Raw genomic sequence first — 17,135 nt, 5'->3', positions numbered from 1 at the left:
GGGCACCAAAACAAGCCCTTTGGTCCATGCTGACCAAGTGCCCATCTAAGCTAGTTGAACCTGCTTGCATTTGGCCCGTGGCCCCTTAAAACTTTCCTTTCCATGTACCTGCTCCAAGTGCCTTCTAAATATTTTAATGTACAGTACCTATCTCACCACTTCCTGTGGCAGCTCAGGGACATAACAGATCCTGTAGATACTAGAATTCTTGAGCAACATGCACAAAAATACTGTTGGAACTCAGCAAGTCAGACAGCATCTGTGGGAATTGGGTAGTTGACATTTCAGAATGAGATATCAGGATACATCAGGAAAATGCTTGCCATAAAGCAACACCTTATGAACACCTTTAGGTTTAAAACTGAAACAGGTTGTACAATGAAAAGGAAACTCTAGAATTGCTGAAGAAGGAGGGAAATCTTTGAAGAGGAGAGCTATTCAAAGGAAATTCAAGAGTCTAGAGCCCATTCAACTAAGACTTGTACAGGTAACACTGTCTTTAGGCAAACTTAAAAAACTAGGACATCACACCTGCATTTCCAGATGCCAAAAGTTAGGCATGAACATTTCCTTCATGTATTGACAGTTTAATGGTTAAACAATAACTGTTTTAAACTAAAGCGCACTTCGGATCTGCTGTGACTGCTGTTTAATCTTGGAAGCTAGTTTGAATTGTCGACTCCCATATTCTTTTTTAAGATGTGAAAAATCTATGTGCATTAGAATTATTGGCCAGAAATGGCAAGATATCGCCAGAAGTAATTTTCAAAAATGCGCAGGAGCTAAGATGGTTTTACAAGCCTCAGGAGACTAAACCACCAACAGTGATTTGTGTTTGTGAAGGTCTTGCTGTTATGAAAATTATGTAGCCTTTGAAGAGTTCATATACATAGTTAACTGCAATCCAGTGAAGATAATGGTCAGTTCTTTTCTAAACTATATATTGTATTATCACACCTTGCAGATCCATCTATTTTCTCTTTATTTTTCCCCATTGCACCCCTTTTGTGGGAACAGCAGTGTTTTGACTTAAGTACTCAGAAGCTATAGAAATGCATGCATTGTTTCAAATAGTTGCTTCTGTCATTTACACTTAGTAAATTCCCTTGCCTGACCTTTCTACTTATAAATTACCCATTTTTATGTTTTATACTATAGCAGTCTTTAGGTTATATCTAGATTATGTTTCTTGTGGCCAGCTGAATGGTTGTGGCTTACTGTGGAGAAGTTGTTTCTTTATTTTGATAGAAACAGCATGTATTTATCATTGTCTTTCCATTACACTTTCTTTGGCATGGTAGCCATTTTAACCTCTTGTCTCATAAAATACTTCCTTTTTCTTCTGTAAAGGTAAATGTATTGTATATCATTAGTTCTTCACTTAGTTCTCTCGAAATGGAGAATACAGTAGCAAGAATGTAATGTAGGATTGGCTACCCCCTGCTGGCCTTCAAGGTAAATTACAGCCTCAGCTGAGTTCCTGGCATCTGCAATCTCTCATGTCTCTGGGTTAGGGAGTGTTGGTAGCACAGCCATAGGTTCAAAAGCTTTTTGTTTTGGCCAGGAAAAAAAAACTATCTGAAACTTAGTAAACTTTTGCTGATCTCATTAAATTTTGATATACAGTTATATAGTTACTCTATGCTTTATCTGGGCAGTGAATGATGTAAGTGTGGCATGTGCAAAAAGGCAGAAAAATGTTATACTAAAAAGAATTGGGAGTTTAAGATACCTTTGTCAGAAATGTTGTTATGCAGATCTTAATTGTGTTTCCTACAAAGTTCAATTGTCATTAGGCCAATTATGGAAAAAGAGCAATCAGGCTATTGTGTGTGCTGAATGAAAATAGAGCTACTCAGGCTACATCTACACTACGCCGGATAAATCCGTAACCAAAGCTTTTCTCTTCGTTTTTACCCTCCGTCCACACTAAAACAGCGTTTTCATCCCCCGAAGCCAGAGCTTTTCAGAAATGCTTTCCAGGGTGGATATTTTTGAAAACGCTGTCAGACGGCAGCACGCTATTTCATAGTTTTCTTGAACTCAACCTAACAATTTCAAAACAGACAGCAATGAGACTGAAGCCAGAAGAGTTAGAAATGTACTCACCAAATACTTTGACCCATAACTTACTGAATAAATAAGTATACTGTACTCACTTTGTTCTGTCTTTGCTCGTATGAAGGTGGTTTACCTATTTATGCAAGTACTTCTCTGACAATAGGTGTGTAACAGCCTAATGTAACATTGTATGGAAATACAAGATAACACTGATGCAGGCATGTTTTATACATTTAATGCAACAGAGTTAGTCAGTTTTTCAATGTTCGTCGTCAGCCGGGTCAATCTGTCCATGAACTCCCTGTCGGTTGCCTCCGTACACTCCAGTATTTGTTTTTTTTTACTTTGAAGTTCTCCTGCATGAAAGCCAACAACTGTCTGTTGTTTTAAGTTTTTCTAGTCTGTAACTACACAAATGCGCACCTTTACAGTGCGATTCGACACCAAACATGTCGCTTGTTTTTGGTAGATGTGCCCTGCGCATGCACAGTAGGAGGAGATTCGCCGAAATCTCCGTTTCAATGTGGATAGAGATATTTTCAAAAACACAATAGTGTGGACGCCTATCGTTTTTACGCGAAACCGGCGTTTTCAAAATTATCTGGTCTAGTGTGGATGTAGCCTCAGTCTAATCCTGTTTTACATCATTATTCAGTATTTTGCAAGTTATGGCTTTTCAAGTACACATGTTAAACAAGGGTTTCTTCCTCTTAGCACTTTTTCAGGCAGTGAGTTCTTATTCATACCAACCTGTGGATGGAAAGTACTTTTCCAGTTCCCTTTTAATACTTCTGCTTGAAGATGACACAGCCTCAGAAAAGAGGGGTGTCCTGTTAGAATGGAGATGAGGAGGAATTTCTTTAGCCAGAAAGAGTTGAATCTGTGGAATTTGTTGCCACAGGCAGCTGTGGAAGCCAAGTTTATATGCATACTTAAGGCAGAGGTCAATAGGTTCTTGATTGATCAGGGCATACAGTGGGGAAGACAGGAGATTAGGGCTGAGGGAAAATGGAATAACTATAATGAAATGGCGGAGCATTCTCAATAGCCTAAATGGCCTAATTCTGCTCCTATATCTTATAGTGTCAATCCATACACCGGGTTTTTGACTCATCTGCTAAAGGAAAATAATTACTTTCTATTTACTTGTTCCTAGTCTTAAATTTTATATACCTTAATTAATTCTCTTCTCATGTCCCCCTGTTTTAAACCAAACAACTTGAGCCTATCCATTCCTTCCTTGTGATTTTAATTTTCCAATCTTGACATGTCGTTAATCTCTTCTACAGCCTCTCCATTACAACTACTTTTTCCTGTCATGTGAAGACCAAAACTATACATAAGCTATCTTGACTGTAGTAGTATCATTTTGAAATATGTAGAGTTGCACAGCATGGAAACAGGTACGTCAGCCCAATTCATCCATGCGAGCTGAGATGTCTGTCTAAGCTAGTCTTTTTTTGCCTACTTTGGGCCTATATCCCTCTAAACCTTTTCTACACATGTACCCGTGTAAATGTCTTTCAAACATTATAAATGTAGCTATTTGTAGAGGCAGATACATTAGGGGCATTTAAGAAACTCTTAAAAAGGCACATGGATGATAGAAAAATAGCTATGAAGGAGAGAAGGGTTAGATTAATCTTACAGCAGGTTAAAAGGTCGTCACATCTTGAGCTCTCAATATTCGAGTGTGGTCGGACCAATGCTTTATAAAGTCTCAGTATTACATCCTTTTATATTAAAGTCCTCTCAAAATTGGTAACATTGCATTTAAATTCCTTAGCATCAACTCAATCTGCAAGTTAACCTTTAGGAAATCCTGCATGAGGACTCCCAAGTCCCTTTGCACATCTAATTTTTTGAGTTTTTTCTACCTGCTTAGAAAATTGTCTGTCCCCTTATTCCTTCTACCAAAGGGCATGACTATACACTTCCCTACACTATATTCCATCTGTTTTTTGTTGTTCATTCCCATAATCTGTCTCAGTCATTCTGTTGCTCCCTACTTCCTCAACATTACCTGCCTCTCCATCTATCTTTGCATCATTGGCATATAACGTGAAAAGAAGCGATCTGAACACCAACCCCTATGCAACACCGCTAGTCACTACCACACCACTAGGCAGCCAACCAGACAAGGCTCCCTTTATTCCCACTTTGCCTCCTGCCAGTTAGCAAATCTTCTATCCATGCTAGTATGTTTCCTGTAATAATACAGGCTCTCAACTTGTTAAGCCTCATTGTGCAGCACCTTATCAAAAACCTTTAGAAAATCCAAGTAAACAACATCCACTGACTCTAATTTGTCTATCCTGCTTACTATTTCATCAAAGAATTCCAACACATTTGTCAGGCGAGATTTCCCCTTAAGAAAACCATACTGACTTAAGCCTGTTTTATAATGTCTGCAAAACCTCATCCTTAGTAGTAGACTCCAACATCTTCCCAATCACTGAAGTCAGGCTAACTCGCCTATAATTTCCTTTTCCTGCCTCTCTCTATTCTTAAAGAGTGGAATGACATTTGCAATCCAGAACCATTCCATAATTTAGTAATTCTTGAAAAACCACTACTAATGCCTCTACATTCTCTTCAGCCTCCTCTTTCAGAACTCTGGGGTGTACATTATATGGTTCAGGTGACTTGTCTACATTCAGTTATTTCAGCTTCCCAAGCACCTTCTCATCAATAATAGCAACTACACCCACTTCTACCCCTGAGTGAAGACTGAAGGAAAATTCTTATTAAGATTGTCCCGCATTGCTATCTCTCTGGCATCATTTTCCAGTGGTCTGATATTCACCCTCGACTCTCTTTCATTCTTTATATATCTGGAAAAAGACTTTTTGTATCCTCTTTCATATTTTACCTTCATATTTTGTCTTTTCTGTTATTACTTTTCAGTTGTCTCTGGTTTTTAAAAGCTTCCCAATCCTCCAATTACAAACTAATTTTTGCTATGTTGCATGTCCTCTCTTTTGCGTTTCTGCTTTCTTTGACTTTCTATGTCAGCCACGGTTGCCTCATCCTCCCTTTAGAATACTGCTGCTTCTTTGGGATGTATCTATCCTGCACCTTCCAAATTGCTTCCAGAAACTACAACCATTGTTGCTTTCCTGTCATCTCTGCTAGTGTCCCCTTCCAATCAACTTTAGCCATTCCTCTCACATCTCTGTAATTCTCTTTATTCCACTTTAATACTGATACCTCTGACTTTAGCTTCTCCCTTAAGCTGCAGGCTGAACTCTATCATATGATCACTGCCTCCTAAGGGTTCCTGTACCTTATGCTTCCTAATCAAATGTGGTTCATTACATGAAACCCAACTCAGAATTGCCATTTTCTCCTACTGGGCCCCACCACAAGCTGCTCTAAAAAGTCATCTCATAGGCATTCTACAGAATTCCTGGTTCCCAATCCACTTGCATATTCTCCATGACTATTGTACCATTACCCTTTTCTATCTCGCATTGCAATTTGTACCCTACATCTTGGCTATTTCTTAGAGGCCTGTATATAACTTCCATTAGGGTCTTTTTACCCTTGCACTTTCTTAACTTTATTCACAGGGATTCTCCTATCTTAAGATCCTATGTCACCTCTTTCTAAGGATTTGATTTCATTTTTTTCAACAGAGCCTCCCCATCCCCTTTGCCTACCTACCTGTTCTTTCAATGTGATATGTATTCTTGGATGTTAAGCTCTCAACTATGATCTTTCAGTCACTACTCAGTGATGCCTGGCAATCTCTAACTGTGTTACAAGATCTAGTTTATTATGTAAACTTTGTGCATTCAAATATAACACCTGAAGTCCTGTATTCATCACCCTTTTCAATTTTGCCTATATATTGTACTTCAGCACATCAAACTGACTGCAATTTTACCCTATCATCTGCCTGTCACGCTGCATCTACTTAACTACCAATTGCCCTCATCCTTATCCCTATCACTCCAGCCAGAGGGGGTTAAACTCTTACTAGAAACTTAACTTAGCTTAACCCTGTTGAGCCAAAGCCTGACCACTCTAACAGTGGCCCTCTCATACCCCTCTGCTTATACCTAGCTTTTTATGGGCTTTTGCCAAGTGCCTAGTAGATCATTATGATTGCAGCGTGCCATAAAGTCCTGAAAAGCCCAGAGTTCATTTAAACTTTTCTCCCATAAGTGAGCGCCCACATTGATTGCAGTCTACTTTCCAGCTTAATGATTTCCTTCCTTTAGCTATTGCCCTAAACAGCAGACACTACTCCAAAGTGGTTTTGCCAAAGATTTGTACAGTTATAACCTGACATTTCAATTCTTGTACCCAGTGACATGACCCATTGAAGACATAAGCAAAATACCACCATTACCACTCTGTCTCTGACACCAGTTTCAGAGAATAGTGTACCTTTTAAATAAGGTGCAGGGGAACAGAAAGAGAAGAAATATTTGGTCCTTTGAATTATTTTCTTTTTTTATTGATCCTTCACCATTATAGCCACATAGTGATAGAATAATACCTAGGAACCTGACACAAGTTGCTAGATTAGCTTTTTTAAAATAATCCAAACAGTTTTCAACCCAGATGTATAGCCGTGATCCAAAATCGTAGGCAGCAGAAGATGCCTGCAACCCCACAACAGCTGGCAAATCCATACCATCGGTCTTTTAGCTGTAATTCATGTATACAAGGTTGTACATAAGTCAGGTATTCATAAGCTAGGAAGGAGCTGTATGTTGAAATATTGGGAGTAGGAATTTTTATAATATGCAAACACGGATTTAACATCCCTTCCCACTCTGACCTTTCCATCAGTGGTCTCCTGCATAGTTACAACAAACTTGAAGGACAATTTGCAGTCATACAGGCATAGTGCAGCCTACAAATATGATATAAAATTCATCAACTATACTCATTTGTTTTCCTTGTCTGTATTAAGGCTGGCAATTCCTGTTGGAAACTGTCCATCTGTGATACTGATTCAGTTTCTCTCCCCACTATTACAACTTGACTTGCTGTGCATGTCCCACAGCCCTGCTATTAGCAACACATAACGCAAACTGAAATCACACTTTAACTGTCTCATTAACCCATTTCACAGAATCTCACCCTTTGTGTTATTTGTCCTTTCTAGCATCTTCTCTGCAATGTACATCTGCAGTAATACTATAGACGCTTTGTGAATGAGGTGCACCACAAATAATCTTGCTGTTGGGGATAGCATGAGAAAATAATTTGGAGTTAGAATCTTGGTTTCTTGAAAAAGGATGTAGTACTTTCCTGGCATATATGACAAATAAACTCTTAGAACCATAGAACATTATAGCACAGAAACAGGCCTTTTGGCCCTGTGAGAGAGAGAGAACCTGTGGGTTGTCGAATTCGGATGAAATGCGAACTGCAAGGTCTGCGTCTTTGCTATCACTTAGCACATGTTTGGACTCAGTGATTGCACTGAAGCTCATTTAATTTTGCTTCTGGGGGGAGGGGGAATTGTTGCTCGCTGCTACTTACACGCACGAGGGGAGTGCTGGGGGGGACTTTGGGGTTCTCACGTTCAACTGTCCATAGAACCATAGAACATTACAGCACAGAAACAGGCCTTTTGGCCCTTCATTGCTGTGCTGAACCATTTTTCTGCCTAGTCCCACTGACCTGCACCTGGCCCATATCCCTCCATACACCTCTCATCCATGTACCTGTCCAAGTTTTTCTTAAATGTTAAAAGTGAGCCTGCATTTACCACTTCATCTAGCAGCTCATTCCACACTCCCACCACTCTCTGTGTGAAGAAGCACCCTCCCCCAATGTTCCCTTTAAACTTTTCCCCTTTCACCCTTAACATGTCCTCTGGTTTTTTTCTCCCCTAGCCTCAGTGGAAAAAGCCTGCTTGCATTCACTCTATCTATACCCATCAAAATTTTATATAACTCAATCAAATCTCCCCTCGTTCTTCTATGCTCCAGGGAATAAAGTCCTAATCTATTCAACCTTCCTCTGTAACTCAGTTTCTCAAGTCACGGCAACATCCTTGTAAACCTTCTCTGCACTCTTTCAACCTTATTAATATCCTTCCTGTAATTCGGTGACCAAAACTGCACACAATACTCCAAATTCAGCCTCACCAATGCCTTATAGAACCTCACCATAACATTCCAACTCTTATACTCAATACTTTGATTTATAAAGGCCAATGTACCAAAAGCTCTCTTTAGAACCCTATCTACCTGTGATGCCACTTTTAGGGAACTTTGTATCTGTATTCCCAGGTCCCTTGTTCTACTGCACTCCTCAGTGCCCTACCATTTACCTTGTATGTTCTACCTTGGTTTGTCCTTCCAAAGTGCAATACCTCACACTTGTCTGCCATTTTTCAAGCTGCTCCAGATCCCTCTGCAAGCTTTGAAAACCTTCTTCACTGTCCACTACACCTCAAATCTTTGTATCATCAGCAAATTTGCTGATCCAATTTACCACATTATCATCCAGATCATTGATATAGATGACAAATAACAATGGGCCCAGCACTGATCCCTGTGGCACACCACTAGTCACAGGCCTCCACTCAGAGAAGCAATCCTCCACTACCACCCTCTGGCTTCTCCCATTGAGCTAATGTCTAATCCAATTTACTACCTCACCATGTATACCTAGCGACTGAATCTTCCTAACTAACCTCCCATGTGGGACCTTGTCAAAGGCCTTACTGAAGTCCATGCAGACAACATCCACTGCCTTCCCTTCATCCACTTTCCTGGTAACCTCCTCAAAGAACTCTAATAGATTTGTTAAACATGACCTAACATGCACAAAGCCATGTTGACTCTCCCTAATAAGTCCCTGTCTATCCAAAAACTTGTAGATCCTATCTCTTAGAACTCCTTCCAATAACTTACCTACTACCAACGTCAAACTTAATGGCCTATAATTTCCCGGATTACTTTTAGAGCCTTTTTTAAGTAATGGAACAACATGACTATCCTCCAATCCTCCGGCACCTCACCCGTAGATACTGACATTTTAAATGTATCTGTCAGGGCCCCTGCAGTTTCAACACTAGTCTCCTTCAAGGTCTGAGGGAATACCCTGTCAGGTCCTGGGGATTTATCTACTCTGATTTGCCTCAAAATAGCAAGCACCACCACCTCTTCAATCTGTATAGGTTCCATGAACTCACTACTTGTTTGCCTTATTTCCATTGACTCTATGCTGGTTTCCTTAGTAAATACAGATGCAAAAAACCCAATTAAGATCTCCCCCATTTCTTTTGGCTTCGTACATAGCCAACCACTCTGATCTTCAAGAGGACCAATTTTATCCCTTACTATCCTTTGGCTCTCCTTGGGCTTCTAGGTATCAGTTATAATTGACATTTCAATGCCATCTTTAGGGATGATGCCTGGGCATGTCTAGTCCAGTGGTATTTATATCCTTGTAATCCGTCCCTCATGATTGGTTAGCATTCCAATCAGTTTTCTGCTCTCTCCCTTTGTTTACAATTCAGTTCTTTCTTAGAGCGAGACCTTCGTCTTTGTTAAATTCTTTTCCTCCAGTTTTATTTCAATCCCAATGTAGAGCAGTTCTCTCTCTTTGATTAACCATGTGAAATCTATTTCGGACCCAGAGAGACTCCCCAAGAAAATAAGACGATTATGCACAGCATTCCTATAGAATGGCTACAAGGTGAAAGAAATTGATCAGGCTCTTAAAAGGGCTGACAGAAAAGCCAGGACACCTAACAGTGAGGAGGAGGTCGTCGCTACTGCCTGTTTCCACAGTTTCTAGAAAGATTGCCAGGATTCTGAAGAAATAGTGGATTAATACTATCCAAAAACCCATAAGGAAGCTCAAGTCACAGCTTATGCATGTCACAGATGAACTGGGACTCGGAATGTCTGGTGTTTCCAGACAGGACACACGATGGACACCCACATCAAGAAGCACAGGAAGGTGTGTCCGTTTGGGTTACCTGGAGAAATGTGTGGTAGCAGAACCTTGAATTTGCAATGTCCACAGGATTGACTTCAGCACGAAACTACTGTGCCACACCAGTGGCTTTTGGGACTGCCTGGTAAAGAAAGCCACTGAAATAAAATGAGAGGCAAAGCATTTATAAAAAGACGAAGATCTCGCCGGAATTTGATTGTACACAAGTTGAGAGAGTAGAAACCTGATTGCTTAGTCCTCATCTGATCAAGAGGGACGGACCACAGGGGTGCAAATTCCACCAGACTAGACATGCCTAGGCATCATCCCTGAAGAAGCTGGCAGAGTTTCTCACTGAAACATTGGTTATAATTGATACCGTACCCAGCTGGAAGCCTGAGAAGAGTTTATTTGTCCTGGTTTCTTGCTTTATCTGTAATCTGGACATGAAGAACCTTGACATTAATTGGATATATTGCTGAGGTTTATTGTATCTTATTTACAGAGTTAACTTTTGCAGTCTAATAATGGCCATATTTCAGAAGTTGAGAGCATTGTTTATACCTACTTTGTCTGGAGGTTGGAAAAATATTCTATTTTGTGAACAGCAAAGTAGTGCCTTCTCATTTCAATTGACCATCTTCAGGTCAAGGGATGAGGCATTTTGTTCATTTTAAGTCTCCATTAATTTTGTCCTTCATCCATCTTTTATTCTTTCTTGGCCAGGAATGAAAGCTGTAAGCAGAGGTGATGTACAACCAATGAGCTCTCGGGTACCTACTGAATTTGATATAGTAAGGGTGATGTGTCGAGAGTTTCAAATCTTTCCAAATCCCACCTGGGTCAGACCTGTCTTCTGGGATTTGCCATTTTTGCGTGAACAGGATATTTTCATTTTGTATTGTGTCCTCTGTGGGTTTCTGATTTGAAATTAACTTTGAATAATTCAGACTGACCCATTGGAACAAATACCTAATGATTTCCTATCATTTGCTTTGACAAGGCTTAACCTGGTGGAGGCTTTTGTGGAAGATACAGAGCTTCGACAGAATTTACAAGAGGATCTTCTTCGGCGTTTTCCTGACCTCAATCGCTTGGCGAAGAAGTTCCAGCGTCAGGCAGCGGTGCTACAGGACTGCTATCGTATTTACCAGGCTGTCAATCATCTCCCAAATATGGTGCAGGTGTTGGAAAGATACCAAGGTAAGAAGTAACACTTACAGTATTTGAATGGTCAACATAAAGCAAATAGTATTTTGCATAGAATCTTCAAATCCTAGAGAAGTATAACAGCATCTATGAAAAGAGAATCTGAGTTACTGTTTCAGGTCAAAGACCCTTTGTCAAATCTGGGAAAGAAAATAAATTTGTTTTAAGTTGCAGTGAAGGTAGGGGAGATACAAAATCTTTGGAATATTTCTGATAGTGTGACACTGGCGGAAATGCACTTTAGATGATGTCATCTGTTTCATAAGTTAGAGAACAGTTAGAAAAAAAGGATGTGAGTAAAGAAATACAAAAGCTACAAAACTAAAGCAGTTAGTGAAAGGGAGAACACAAACAGACAAAGGTAAAAGCTGCGAAGTGTAGGACTAAGAAATGTTCAGTAGGTTAGCTCATGCTAATGGAGAGAGGAAAACTGAGTTAATTCTATTCAATGTTTAACCTACAGCAGAACTAACCAGTTCTGATGCAAACTGGAAGTTATAGAATTTGATAGTGAGTGAAGGTGGTCCAGTTTAGAGTATCCATTTTTATTCCAAGTAATTTGTTCCATTTAGATAAAGGTAGTGGCAACACTGGGCTGAGCTTAAACAGTCTAGGAGACCTCAGACGGACAGATCAGAGTGGAACAGAGATTTAAACTGATAGGCAAGAAGAAGCTTAGAGTCATCCTTGCAGACTGACTGCAGGTGCTCTGCAAAGCAGTTACCCAATGCAGAGGAGACAACATTGAGTACACAGAATGCAGTACACTAGATTGAAAGAAGCGCAGATTAAGTGCACATTACCTCTAGAGCCTTTTGCCCTACAGTGTTTTATGAGTATTTCCACCAGGTGAACTATAGCAGCTTAAAAGAAGGTTCACCAGCATGTACAATTGGGGATGAGCCATAAATGCTGACCTTAACAGCGATGCTTGCACTTACAAATGACAAATACATAATAAAGAAGCCACAGTATTTCTTTGGTCCATTAAGTTTCTGGTTAAGCATGACCCCCAGGAAGTTTATGGTTAGGTTTAAGTGATAGTAATGATATTAAATTTCAAGAATAGGTGATTAGATTCTTTGTTAGAAATAGCGACATTTATGTTACCAGTTCTCATTCGGTGCCTAAACACATTTTGGATTTTGTTGTAGTCTCTCATTCTATACAGAGTTAAAATGAACAACATCAGCAAGCGTTTTCATTTTTTACCTTATAGTTGAAGATAATACATTAACGAAGCAGTTGAAGCTGTGTGAGTTCAGGGATTGCCTCAGGGCACTCCTGCATTAATGTACTAAGGCTGGCATAATTGATTATAATGATTACAGAGTTCTGGAGCATGGAGAACAGTTGGGATGCTTTCTGTAGTTTTTGTAATTGGCATTTACTGACCTGATCCATTACTGAAACTGGAAATATCCATGGAGTCTCCACATTAAATATCCTTCAACAAATTGCATACATTAGTAACTACAGAACTTTGATCTCATTCATTTGTTATGGGATTACATAGTCTGTTGCATGCTGCTTTTGTTGTTTTGTACATGTGTACTGGGTGCAGCATTGTCAGGTTGACAGCTTGCTTTTAGGTATGCTTGACCACTGTTTTCAAAGTTCTCCTGCACTCATCGACTTTGTCCTCTGGCTTGATAGTAATGTGATATGCTGTAGCTCCAAGGTTCCATTCTGTTGTACCTTTATACTGATGCCCATTTTAGAGCATCCAAATCCGTTCTATGTCTGTTCCATTCAGCATGATGGTGCTAGCAACAACATAACCATATAACCATATAACAATCACAGCACGGAAACAGGCCATTCTGACCCTCCTAGTCCGTGCCTAACTCTTAATCTCACCTAGTCCCACCTACCCGCACTCAGCCCATAACCCTCCACTCCTTTCCTGTCCATATACCTATCCAATTTTACCTTAAATGACACAACTGAACTGGCCTCTACTACTTCTACAGGAAGCTCATTCCACACAGCTATCACTCTCTGAGTAAAGAAATACCCCCTCGTGTTTCCCTTAAACTTTTGCCCCCTAACTCTCAAATCATGTCCTCTCGTTTGAATCTCCCCTACTCTCAATGGAAACAGCCTATTCACGTCAACTCTATCTATCCCTCTCAACATTTTAAATACCTCGATCAAATCCCCCCTCAACCTTCTACGCTCCAATGAATAGAGACCTAACTTGTTCAACCTTTCTCTGTAACTTAAGTGCTGAAACCCAGGTAACATCCTAGTAAATCGTCTCTGCACTCTCTCTAATTTATTGATATCTTTCCTATAATTCGGTGACCAGAACTGTACACAATATTCCAAATTTGGCCTTACCAATGCCTTGTACAATTTTAACATTACATCCCAACTTCTGTACTCAATGCTCTGATTTATAAAGGCCAGCGTTCCAAAAGCCTTCTTCACCACTCTATCTACATGAGACTCCACCTTCAGGGAACTATGCACTGTTATTCCTAGATCTCTCTGTTCCACTGCATTCCTCAATGCCCTACCATTTACCCTGTATGTTCTATTTGGATTATTCCTGCCAAAATGTAGAACCTCACACTTCTCAGCATTAAACTCCATCTGCCAACGTTCAGCCCATTCTTCTAACCGGCATAAATCTCCCTGCAAGCTTTGAAAACCCACCTCATTATCCACAACACCTCCTACCTTAGTATCATCAGCATACTTACTAATCCAATTTACCACCCCATCATCCAGATCATTTATGTATATTACAAACAACATTGGGCCCAAAACAGATCCCTGAGGCACCCCGCTAGACACCGGCCTCCATCCCGATAAACAATTATCCACCACTACTCTCTGGCATCTCCCGTCTAGCCACTGTTGAATCCATTTTATTACTCCAGCATTAATACCTAACGACTGAACCTTCTTAACTAACCTTCCATGTGGAACTTTGTCAAAGGCCTTGCTGAAGTCCATATAGACTACATCCACTGCCTTACCCTCGTCAACATTCCTCGTAACTACTTCAAAAAATTCAATAAGGTTTGTCAAACATGACCTTCCACGCACAAATCCATGCTGGCTACTCCTAATCAGATCCTGTCTATCCAGATAATTATAAATACTATCTCTAAGAATACTTTCCATTAATTTACCCACCACTGATGTCAAACTGACAGGTCTATAATTGCCAGGCTTACTTCTAGAACCCTTTTTAAACAATGGAACCACATGAGCAATACGCCAATCCTCCGGCACAATCCCCGTTTCTAATGACATCTGAAAGATCTCCGTCAGAGCTCCTGCTATCTCTACACAAACTTCCCTCAAGGTCCTGGGGAATATCCGGTCAGGACCCGGAGATTTATCCAGTTTTAAATTTCTTAAAAGCGCCAGTACTTCCACCTCTTTAATTGTCATAGGTTCCATAACTTCCTTACTTGTTTCCCACACCTTACACCATTCAATATCCTTCTCCTTAGTGAATAGTGAACATAATGAAGGCAGTCCATGGTAAAGTTGGGAGTTTGCATTACAATCCGTACTTTCCCCTGCCAATACCATAAAGAAAATGAGTATCTGTAATAGTAAGGATGACATCTGGCAGATTAATTCTCGTGTGGGTTGACTCCTCACTTGCTGCAAATCCAGAGAGCATGACCTGAGTGATGAACTCCCTGTTGATGGATGCTACTTTCCTGCGACACTCTGTGTAGATGTGCTCAATGATGGGGAGGGCTTTACCTGTAATGGACTGGGCTGTGGCCACTACTTTTTGTAGATTTTTCCATTCAAGGGCATTGGTGTTTCCATACCAGGCTGTGCTACAGCCAGCCAATATACTCTCCACCACACAGCTGTAGAAAGTTTGTCAAAGTGTTGTACGTTGTGCTGAATCATCACAAACTCCGAAGGATGTAGGGGAGCTGCCATGCTTTCTTCATAATTGCACTTGAGTACTGGGCTCAGAACAGATCCTCTGAAAAGGTAACACCTAGGAATTTAATGTTACTGAACCTCTCCACCTCTGATCCTCTGTGGACTGGCTCAAGGGCCTGTGGTTTCCTCCTCCTGAAGTCAATAATCAGCTCCTTGATCTTGCTGAGTAAGATGAAGTTGTTGCACCACTCAGCCATATTTCCAATTCTTCCCCTCCCCCCAAAAATTTCCAAGTATCATAATGTTTAGTGTAAATAGCAGTAAACAGTTAAAAAAAAAACATTTGATTCAAGTTCCTGGGTGTCAAGATCTCTGAGGATCTACCCTGGTCCCAACATATTGATGTAGTTATAACAAAAGCAAGACAGTAGGTATACTTCATTAGGAGTTTGAAGAGATTTGGCATGTCAACAAATACACTCAAAAACTTCTATAGTTGTACCGTGGAGAGCATTCTGACAGACTGCATCACTGTCTGGTATGGAGGGGCTACTGCACAGGACCGATAGAAGGTTGTAAATCTAGTCAGTTCCATCTTGGGTACTAGCCTACAAAGTACCCAGGACATCTTCAGGAAGTGGTGTCTCAGAAAGGCAGTGTCCATTATTAAGGACCTCCAGCACCCAGGGCATGCCCTTTTCTCATTGTTGCCATCAGGTAGGAGGTACAGAAGCCTGAAGGTACACACTCAGCGATTCAGGAGCAGCTTCTTCCCCTCTGCCATCCAATTCCTAACTGGACATTAAAACCTTAGACACTACCTCACTTTTTTAAAATATGGTATTTTTGATTTTTGCATATTTTAAAATCTATTCAATATACGTATACTGTAATTGATTTACTTATTATTTTTTCTCTGCTAGATTATGTATTGCATAGAACTGCTGCTGCTAAGTTAACAAATTTGACGTCACATGCCGGTGATAATAAACCTGATTCCGATTCATTGGCACTTGTTATCTTCGTTTAGTTATGCAGTGGGCAATATACCTACAAAGTAATCAAGTCTTTCCTGGAAAAGTGGTCTAATACTTAATATGTTACTTTCTTTAACAAAATACAAAAAAATTCCCTAACATTTAAATTTTTTGGAAAATGAATGCTTGGAAATCTAAAATCTAAAATCTGATACACAAATGCAGAAGACCAAAATTAAACATCTAGAACAAAATTAGTATAATAATTCTAAGGTGCCTAAGACTTTTGCACAGAACTGTATATGAACGACATAACAATAATCTTGCTATTCAGCCAAAATTTGCTCAGGCTTACGGTTAGATCTTTAGTTTTGCATGACAGACTGCTGAAAATGTAAACTCTTGATAATCCTTTTAGTGAGGGGTAGCATGACCATGATTAATCAGGGAGAACTGTATTTTCTTAACTATTCAATTGAAAGATTTAACAGCCCAAGGACTGAGAAGGACGCAGAAAACAATGGACGAACTTGGTTCAGATAGAAAAATAAATATGGGGGTGGGGTGCTACAATGGATTAGTAAAGTGAGAGAAGAGACATTGGAGAAGTTTTTAAATATTTAATGTCCTCGACAGTTAATAGTTCAATATAGTGGTCACCAACCTGTTTAAGCTCAAGATCCCCTACCTCAGCCTTAGTAAAAGGCAAGATTGACCCCAGATCAATTAGTTACATGCATGCGCACCGGGGCAGAAAAGACCGGAAGTAAAACCCCGCAACCCGGAAGTAGAAATAATGTATAAACAGCAGGGATACCCACCCTTTTTTTGCACCGTGGACTGGTTTAATATTAACCATATTCTTGCGGACTGGCCGACGGGGGTGGGGGGGGGTGTTAAACATGACGGGAATACAGCGGTACTCAAAGCAGGTTCTTTATGTCCAGTCTATTCCGCAATTTAGTTTTCGCGGCTCTTGGCACTTAGCTTCTGTCCCGCACTGCTCACATTTTTTCCGCTGAAAAAACTGAACAGTTTTGTGTTTAACTGCAGTGTGCTTGGACTCGGTACCGAAGCTGTTTTGAGGGCTTCATTGTCTCATTAGAC

General features: G+C 40.2%; 1 protein-coding gene across 1 annotated transcript in view; it reads left to right on the top strand.

Annotated features, from left to right (window-relative positions):
* The window catches only part of msh2 (mutS homolog 2 (E. coli)), a 71,727-nt gene that overhangs the window by 12,619 nt on the left and 41,973 nt on the right, over positions 1-17,135 (top strand). The window contains exon 7 of the mRNA XM_073050635.1: positions 10,979-11,178. Coding sequence (XP_072906736.1) covers positions 10,979-11,178 — 200 coding nt within the window. The remainder of the gene's footprint in view (positions 1-10,978; positions 11,179-17,135) is intronic.

The sequence above is a fragment of the Hemitrygon akajei genome, chromosome 7 (genome assembly GCF_048418815.1).
Source record: "Hemitrygon akajei chromosome 7, sHemAka1.3, whole genome shotgun sequence".
NCBI classification, from domain to species: Eukaryota; Metazoa; Chordata; class Chondrichthyes; order Myliobatiformes; family Dasyatidae; genus Hemitrygon; species Hemitrygon akajei.
Note: the sequence above shows the minus strand (reverse complement) of the source record. Positions and strands in the feature narration are given on the sequence as shown.